Consider the following 10,000-nt stretch of genomic DNA (forward strand, 5'->3'; position numbering starts at 1 on the left):
TTTTATCTTGAGTTGAAAAGTCGTAGAGGCGTGATCTAATATATGGAAACATTCCCCTGAAGACAGGGCGCGACATTGTTCGGAATTCTGTAGGTGTTTGAAAATGTGAGAGGCCCTATCACAGACTAAGTGCTCACGCACGCGTGTGGAAAATGTCGGGTTGTTTCGCCGACATAACAGGCATTACAGCCCGCACATACAAACTTTTAAACCACAAGTGAACGAAGCCCGCCAGGGATAGGGTCTTTCACGCCAAGCAAGTTGTCTATCTTTATTAATCGTTGGAATGACGCACACATACATGACGCGACTCAATTGTTTTCTTTGTCAATTAACTCATAATATGTTTATTCAAAGTAACGAAAAAATGCATATACCGTTTTGTTAGTTTAGCAATTTGTTTGGTAGAAAAATGTCACTTGTGTTCATATGTACGTTCAAATGTCATCCATTGCATAACCTGCACACTATGTAAGAAGATCTACACAGGCGAAACAGGGAGAAGATTGGCGGACCGCTTTCACGAACTTAACACCTACGAGATGTAGAAAAAAACGACACAGATGCATCAAAACCAGTAGCGCGACATTTTAATCTTCCTAATCACTCCCACCACAACATTACAATTTGTGGCCTATCCTTACACCACGGGAACACAGATAGCCGCAAGAATCTGGAACAAAAATTCATCTGTCACTTTGTACACTCTTCCCCCACGGAATCAATAAACGCCGCTCATGCCATTAATTTATTCACAAATTCGTGTTAGTCTTACCATATTTCCACACCCGTATAAAAACCAACAACACTCACAACTTGATTCCTCTGTTTGCTCTGATGAAGGGCTAACGCTCGAAACGTCAGCTTTCCAAATCGTTCACGGTGGTAATTCGACCTTTATCAAGACGTTTGATAAAACCAAATTTTCCTGTTTCACTCTCCCACCCACGTAGCACCACAGTTTCTTTAGAAACTAGAAATTTATTATTATTATTTTATTATTTTTTTGTTTTGGACGCAAGTGGGGGACTGCAATTCCCTTCGTGTTTTTTTGTGACAAACTAGCTGGGTGAGTATAAGTCGCATGCTAAATCTGACTGGAAATATTGCTCTAGTGAAAACTCGTGAGGACGGAATGGTTACGGTATCCGGGACTTGTACAATCAGTTCTTGATTTCGCTTCACTTGCAGTTGAAGTGGCTCTCACTGGCATTCAGCTGCTGACATCATTCTTCCGGCGTGAACTTTAACCCCAAAATTGATGATATCCGAATTAAAATTCAGTGTTGAACTATGGTTGAAGTAAGCCAGTTAACTTTGCCAGTTTAGTCCCAAGGAATGGACTACGTGAAAACTTGCTTTTTCATCGGGAAAATCTCCAATTTAATTACTTGGGAAGTACTTGGGATTTTTTTTTTTTTTTGTGACCTTAATTATTCGCGTCGGTCAATTCTATAATCGGTAACCCTGATAAGAATAAAGCCAAAGCATAATTCTTCAATGGCACCAATTCATTGAAACCCAGCATCGTTGGCTTGAGTGGCCTGATGATGATGCCGATTTTGTAAGAATTTTGTCGTTCGATTTGACAGACTGAGTATCTCATAACATTTTTTTGCGATAAGCTTAAAGTGAATAGTGAATAGTTTATTTGAGTAAAACATTGCAGCCAAAGGGCTGAATTGCGTTATACATTAAATACAAGAGTAAATACTAATAGACAATTACATACAATAAAAATTGAAACAGATGCGTTTGGCTCTATTGGTTTTAAAACTAACATCATAAGTTCGAGAACGTCTTATATTATACTTGAACTTATGCAAAAGTGGTAATAGTTTATGTAAACGATGAGAGATATCCCCTTCTATTTAGTTAAACAGTGACTGGCTTAAATGATGGTGATGCTGCTCTAATGACTCTAGATTGGACCAAAAAACGTTGGCTTAATTAAACTCGTATGTAACCAATTTCCTGATAAGTTTTTGGGGGCCGAGAGCCCGCTTCTCGAAATTCCCCAAAACTTTTCGGGCTAAAAAGGCCATTTACGAAATTACCATACGCTTGTTTTGATATGCTGGTCTTTTGACATGTTGTAAGATAATGAAAAGTAAAGTTAATATGAAGTTTGAAGACTTATAACCTCTCCGTTCTCAAGATACAGTGGGAATTGTGACAACCGGAGAAGGCCCGAAAGGTTTCGAGACTTAACTACAAGTCCATCAACTGGGGTGTGCCTCAACCGGTCAATTCTTGGCTGTATCCATTTTTTTCTGTTATGATACTTTAAATGATATCAAGTGTATAAGTCCTTCCAACTTGTTGGTCAAATTTGTATATGATCTACTGTAACTATTAGCATTCCTTTGAATGCAAGTTTTCGTGGCGCTGAGACGGCTCAACCATCGCAAGTACAGCTGCAAGTAGCGAAGTTCAAACTCGGGTCAGATGATAACATATGGAAGTTGACCTCAAGAAAACTTTGGAAACTGTGTTAAAAAGAAAGCAATCAAACTACCTCCAGCTACTCCCTCGCTCATCGCACGCAAGAACAATTTGAGGTTACTTGGTGTCACCTTTCAGTGAAATACAGTAAACACCTGAATATAAGAACAAGTGGATTAAGAACATCATGCTGAAATTTGGTCAATAAAGCACCATATAAATAAAAACAAATTCAGCCTGATAAATAAAACATGTTCTTAATACAAATGGAAAGGTTATAGACCGAATTCATAAATGGTGGCTACAAAATATTCTTTTGTTTATGAGCTAATTAGCCTCACTAGCCTCGTTTATATGGACAAAATACAAAAGAAATGTTGCTTGAGAGCGAGGCTAGTGAGTCTCATTAGCACATAAACAAAAGAATACATTTTTGGCCGCTATTTATGCATTCGGTGAATTAGGATAAGGAAACAATACAGTACAGTAACTTATATCAAAGTAATATGGTGTTCAGGACCATTACAAACTATAAAATCTATTACAAATTGCATTGTATGGTAATTAAACCTCTATATAATTTGAAGTATTTCTGAAACCAATTTTAAGAACACTTTTAGGCTGATTTCTCACTAAGCACCCCTCAAACAAGAACACGATCAGTCTTAAACCTGAAAAAAGTGTTTCTATATGCGGGTCTTTACTGTAGCCTCGACTAAATGGGATACTAGTTTTTGGTTCTATCAACGGAGTTGATAATGTAAATTGGCCACCGTACAAAGATTCTGAAAGCTGACGTTTCGAGCGTTAGCCCTTCGTGATTCGCTCTAACGAAGGGCTAACGCTCGAAACATCAATTTTTAGAATCTCTGTACGGTGGCCAATTTACATTATCAACTCCGTTGATAAAACCAAATTTTTGTATACTATTTCCCGCACCGACGCAGCACCACAGTTTTTTTAGAAACTACCCCCTTCATCAAATGGGATACTAGTCACATTGACGAACTAACCGCGCTGCCATGCGGGAGGTCGTGTGTTGGACTCCGGCCGGACCAACACTCCGGGTTTTTAAGTGACTGAGGAGAAAGTGCTGCCTTTGTAATCACATCCACAAATGGTTAGACTTTCAAGTCTTCTCGGATAAGGACTATAAACCGTAGGCCCCGTCTCACAAATATTTCCTTGTGGGACGTTAAAGAACCCGCACACTATCCGAGAAGAGTAAGGGACGATGTTCCCGGTGTTATGGCTGTCCTCTGTGAGTATATGGGTGGGTGGGTAAAGCAGGTCCACATCAGCTGAATAGCTCCCATAACTTCAACCTGCTCAAACAAATAAAAAGAAAATAAAATAATAACAAAATAAAAGTTAAATTAATTTTAAGCAAGTTGCAGACTTTTATTACGCATGAAGTATCTGAGTAGTTTTAGTGTTCATCCGATCAGAAGGACATGTTTTTTCAAAGCTTAATTTTCTCGATTTGTATTAACACCCTTTAAGTTTGGGGATTCTCAGTAGAAGGTTGACGTTTCGGCTGTGGTGACAGCCTTCATGAGACTGATGAAACGAACTTGACGTTAATTTCACGATTATTTCAATTTCACGCTTTCTGCCTGAAAGAGTTAATAAGAATATATCGGCACTGCGCTTTTTTGACGTATGCACTTTAACGTCATTCAACCCTTTCTTTGTGCAAAATTTCCGATTCTACTATGAATATTACGTATGTCATAGCCCGCGCATGAGGGCGAAATCGTTGACCGCAATATATTGGCTATTTAGCAAAAGCGGTCTTTGATGATGACTCAGTGAATTGATCGGACAGTTTTGTCAGATTGAGGAGGGTGGAAATGCCTGAACATAGTTAATGGGGGAACTTATTCTGCCATTGTTTGCAGGATTTATCCGATTTACACTGGATTTAGTTAATTTGGCAACGCTGGTAACCACTTACAGCAGCTATTTCGTACTCGAGCTTAAGTGTTCTTATGCAAATTGCTCGGCCATGCGGTTGCTCCTCTGTTTTCGAAAAAGGAAAATGAGGGCAATTATTACGCCTACGTTTGCGATTGCGGAAGAAAAAAATTAATTATGGGACACAACTTTTGAAACTGAATTATAAACAAATGCAAAACGATACCGTTTTTATGACATCGAGACCAATTCCTTACAAAGTCAGACTCGTGAGAAACTTCTCACAGGCCACTTTCAAGTTTATCATAATACTCTTTTTTTTTTTGTATTTAGGCGCAAGTTTATCATAATACTCTTTGTTTGCCCTCCAAAATTTTGCATGAACGTTGTGTCCAGTTTCTCTTGGGACTTAAAATGGTCCCAAGAGAAAATGCAAATTGTAGAGGGCAAACAACGAGTGTTATGGTATTTTTGAAACTGACCTATTGTAAGACAAGTCTACACACGGGAAAATGTGCTCATGCTCCGTTTTAGAGAAGACAATTAACTTCAGCTTGTTAATCAGCCGTCATTAATGTTCATGACAGGAATAATTGCCCTCTTCTCTTCGCTTTCTTTTTCAAGATTTCTACTTGATGTTTTGTTTTCTTATTCCTCTAATTTTGCAAGTAAAAACACTGTTGAATGTCCTGTTATCACGGGTCCTGTCCCTGATCCACGCCTGACTTTCTTTTGGTGCTTGGCAACCTGGCACATGCGCCGAGCGGTGAAAAAACATGCTTCGCGCACACGTATTTAACCAGGTGCATGTAGCGAGACAGGAACCAAATAGTGAGTGCGAGCGGGAAGATGTGGTCGCTTCGGTGTTCCTTGTGGGTCTTTTTGCTTTCTATAGCAGTGCAGAGCTCGTTAGGAGTATCCTCTTCCAATAGTAAGTAAGATTATTGTTTTGTTCAAATCACTTTCGCCCTATAGCATCATCTCCGATGGATTTCTTCATTCACGACACAGTAACTCATGCTTAGTTTATATCAGTTATAGTTGTTAAATTTGAAATTGTTTTGCAATGAAATTCGTTGAGTTGAACGATTGACGAGTCTTCAGATGGCCTGAATATATAGTATCAACGTGTTTTAATAATTCATGTATTCATTAAAGGACTTTTCTTTGCAATTGGTCAAGTCTTAATTTTATTGTCATCTGGCATAGAATTGTAGAATTGTTAGAAAGAAGTCTCTAGTATAAAAATCGCGTGTTTGGTGGTAGGAAGAACTTCATTTGAATAGGAATATTCATACAACTGCAACTTAACCCGTAGTCTTAAATTGTATTTTTTTTATTGACACCTAAATGAAACAGAATATGTATAAGGTTATCTTTAATTTTTAAGTCTTAAAGTAAAAAAAAAAAAACAATGCACCAGGGACCCATATATCGGCAGTCATTGATGGTTGTATTTCTTGTACATAGCTATTAAATCGTAAACAAAACATGCTTCAATGCAAATTTATTTGTACAAGATACAATTTATTCAAAGAACTGCAACTTTTTTTTTTCTAAGTAATGGTTTTTTCATCTTAAATTCTGTGTAGCATGGATACATTACTCCTGGTGATGGGAATTTTAACGTGGTGCCCAAAGCCCCAATAACTGTCGAGATCACAGCCACCTCAATATAGTTCCAGATTTTCTGCATTTTCCATTTCGCTCTAACCGTTAGGGTGATTATTATTATGACTATCAGTAACCCTTCCCACCCAAGAGTGAGATTGTACAGATTTTACTCTGGCTAACGTGGGACAATTTTACTCACCAATTGGTGGTGTCTTGGGTGTGAGTGGGTTAGTATTGATGTTGTTTCTTCTTTGGAAGCATTAAAAATAGATAGTTCAATATACAAAATGCATTCCAAAGGAGATAAAGGAAGAGCGTTGTCATTGTTCTGCACCCGTGCATCATAAATAGCTTAATTTTAACTTCTTTGGATCCTTGCATGACTTAAAATTGGACTTTATACAGTAATCATGCCATATGTGATCAGTAGACTTAACATTTAGGGATACAATTTTCAAGATTGTTTCGCTCTTGAGATTTTGAATTTCCTGGAGATATTTGTTCAAATATTGAAAATGGGAAGCTTTGAAATTTTGTTTTTCAGTGAAAATACATGTACATGACATGTACAAGTAGAAATGATCTGAGTGCATAGCATGTATGTTATGTAATCATTTGGGATATTTACTATGCCTTTTAACAGTTATATTTTTAAGAGTAAACTTTCAAGATTCCACATAGTTTTGGAAGTTGTTAATCTCACAGATACTGGCCACAGATTATAAACTAGATACTTGCTTGGGCAATTTATGGACTAAATTAAACATGAACATGTTTATGGACATGTAAATGTACATGTATGTTCCAGTCATGCCCTGAGTCCAAAAAAAAAACTCAAGATCAGAGTACATCAAGTTATAAAAAGAACGAGTATTATACCATAGTCTTGTTACTAAGTAAGATACAAGATGTATTTTACCAAAGCTGTACACTGTAATATGCGTGCACTGCTTGCTATCCACAAATAAGGTTGGTGAGAGGGAAATCGAGGGAAGTCAAGTTGAGTCTTGAGAAAGGCGGCATTTTTTTTTTCAAGTTCAGACGTAATGTGATTGCCAATTTTCCATAGACATGAATGTGCTTATATCTGTAGTTCTTCTTGCTGAAAATTATTCGTTCAATATTTTTCCTTGGGTTGTTTGGGATGTTGGAGGCATGAGCTAACATACCTAATTTTGATTGGAACCCATCTTTATCCTTGAAACAGCAAAATCCTGGCCATGGCAACCCCTCAAGTGATTTAGTCAAGGGCATTGTTATTTAGTAATCAAAGTTTGCTGTCAGTACCATTGGTGTTCAGTAAATAGCAAATGATTATTACAGAATTGCAGAATAACGATGACCAAGAGAAGTAAGCTGCTTGGCATCTGACCTGGCATGTCAAAAAAAAAAACAATTAATCTACAGGGTTATGCATTGTGTTGCAGATGTGTTAGACACATGTTTATCTTTCTGGCTTCTATTTACTATCTATACAAAGGCCTCATGTGATCTCCACACCATGATTATTTTTACATCCACGTAGCACATGCAGTGACAGAGGAATGAAGCATAGCGTAAAGAAAGTGAAATGCCTTTATGTGGGATATCTAAAATATTTCTTCTCTCTCAAACATAATACAGGTGGTGCGGGTGTGCAGTGTATTAGAACTGAGAGAAGACTTCTGTGAAAGTTTTGCCATGATAAAGGCAGAATTGAATGCTTTCAAACATGAATAAAAGTCGCACATCAATTTCCATATACAGTGTTTCCTTATTTGCTCACAAGTATGGGTTTTAACCCTTCCCCCACTTATTATTATGCGGTTCTCCATTGACTAGTAAAATCATCTGGTGCTTGACAGTAAAATCGGTAAGTGGCGATTCATTTTACATGGGAAAGGGTTAATACATGTAGGTGTGTTCATTCAGAAATGTAATAGACTCAGTCCACCGCGCACCGGTGGCTCAGTTGGTTCAGAGCATCGGGCTACCATGCGGGAGGTTGTGAGTTCGACTCCGGCCGGACCAACACTTAGGGTCTTAAAAAAATAACTGAGGAGAAAATTCTGCCTTTGTAATTACATCCGCAAATGGTTAAGACTTTCAAGTCTTCTCGGATAAGGACTATAAACCGTAGGCCCCAGTCTCACAACCCTTCAATGTTCATAATCCTGTGGGACGTAAAAGAACCCACACACTATTCGGTGTTGTGGTCAGGCCTCATTTCATTCATCCATGTGCTGGGTGAGATCGCTAATGGACTGATAGCGGCTGCCAGTGGGGCCTGTATATGCTGATGTCCAATCTTACCCATATGTCACTTGCTTATAAAGTGCATTTAAATATGTTAATAGAAAATGCGCTATATAAATTCATTACCATTAATGGGGTAACTACATGTAGATCATCCAGGGAGTTAAATGTTATGGCATAGATGATCACTGTGGAATAGAAAGTTACAATACTTAGCATTCTTTTCGTTTGCTTTAATTTTTTTTTTAATCATTTTGAATTTCAGTCGTTTCAAATTCTCCAATAACACATGCAGATAAGGTTTCATATCATGTAGTCTCAATCTACAAAAAGATAATTGCACACGTCAACACCTTGATTTTCTTTTCAACTTGTACGTACATTCACAGTGAACATTGCACGATTAGTTGTGGTTGTTAGAGATGATGGATACTGACAGCTATTCAAACATTGATCAGCTTTTTAATGCGCTGTACAACTTCATAATTATAGAGGTCAATGCTGTAAAGACTTTGCATTTACAAGTGGTATTCCTCTTTTTTTGTTCAATGCAATGTCAGTGCTGTGCTAAAGTGGGATGAATACCTGAAGAAGGTTAAAAGTAATTGAATGACAAACCTTGTAGTTGTCTTTTAACACAGGGATTTCAATAGGAAATGTCTTTTTTGCAAGACAAGTGTATAAATAATATAATAATAATTACTAGGATTCCAATGTGAAAGTAAGTGCTGGTGTTGGACATAGAAGATGATATTGATGAAATAATACATGTATGAGGGAAGATGCTTTGGTAAGCATTAGAGGGATGCCTTTTAAAAACGTCATTTAAAAGGTCATGCCAATGTTGCTGTCCTAGCTTCATGGGTGTTTGTATGTTTCCCTCCCTAGGGTATAGAAGTAATCCTTTCTTTGGGTAAAGAGAGCTGACAAAACTAAAGAATGTAAATGAAGTGCACAGGGAGCGATTGTGTAATTTGATTATTTTTTTAAATAATTAATTAAAAGAGAAATTTGTTGGGCTGTTCCTGTCTACGACTGGAATTGGCTTAGGCAATGCGATAATTGCTTTGAAAATGAAATTTGTTAGTTTACTAAAATTGTTATGGCCCCAGTTCATTGAACAAACTCAGTAACTTGTAAATGGTTTTATTCATGTTTAATTAATACGGGCTCGTGGCGTTTCCAAAAAAAAAAATTTAAGTGTAATCCACAAGTTAATGATTATTTTTTGACAAACTGAAAAAAAATATTTTTCTTCCTGTAAGTAATGTTGTCCTTTTATAGTTCATTTGTTACTGATTGTTCTTGTATTGTAGAAAGCTATTGAATACAACAAAATGAACGTTTAACATGAACTTGACTGCTTTCATGGACTATATTAAAATACTTTAAATTTTAACAACTATCCCAGTCTAAGAAAAAGTCATTATTACATGTCACCCAAAAGTAAAAAATAATTGTCTCAACAATATTACAACACAATACTAGTAACTGTAACTCGTAACTTAAAGTTTGTGTATCAAATGAAAATGTCATTTTAAAATGGTAACATTAACTACAGATATTTAGATTTAATTCTGTCAACTGCAAAATATAATTACTTGTTTAGTCAACAATTTTTGTGGCAAAGTAAGATGAGTATGTGTAAAGTACATGATGTAACTTAATTGCAACTTAAACAACAAGGTAACATGAATGTCTGTTAAAACACCATAGTTTGTTTACTAAACCATCAGAGTTTTTATTATGGGGGTCAAAAGTATAAAACAAGCAATTTGATTCACTGCAT

The 10,000-nt window shown here is 36.9% G+C and overlaps 1 protein-coding gene across 2 annotated transcripts in view; it reads left to right on the forward strand.

Annotated features, from left to right (window-relative positions):
* Positions 1-5,134: 5,134 nt before the first annotated feature.
* LOC138059412 (retinoschisin-like) overlaps positions 5,135-10,000 on the forward strand; it is a 143,100-nt gene continuing 138,234 nt past the window's right edge. For both annotated transcript variants that reach the window (XM_068905011.1, XM_068905010.1), the window contains exon 1: positions 5,135-5,293. In XM_068905011.1, the coding sequence (XP_068761112.1) occupies positions 5,212-5,293 (82 nt within the window). In that variant the 5' untranslated portion in view covers positions 5,135-5,211. The remainder of the gene's footprint in view (positions 5,294-10,000) is intronic.

Source organism: Montipora capricornis, chromosome 8 (assembly GCF_036669925.1).
Source record: "Montipora capricornis isolate CH-2021 chromosome 8, ASM3666992v2, whole genome shotgun sequence".
NCBI classification, from domain to species: domain Eukaryota; kingdom Metazoa; phylum Cnidaria; class Anthozoa; order Scleractinia; family Acroporidae; genus Montipora; species Montipora capricornis.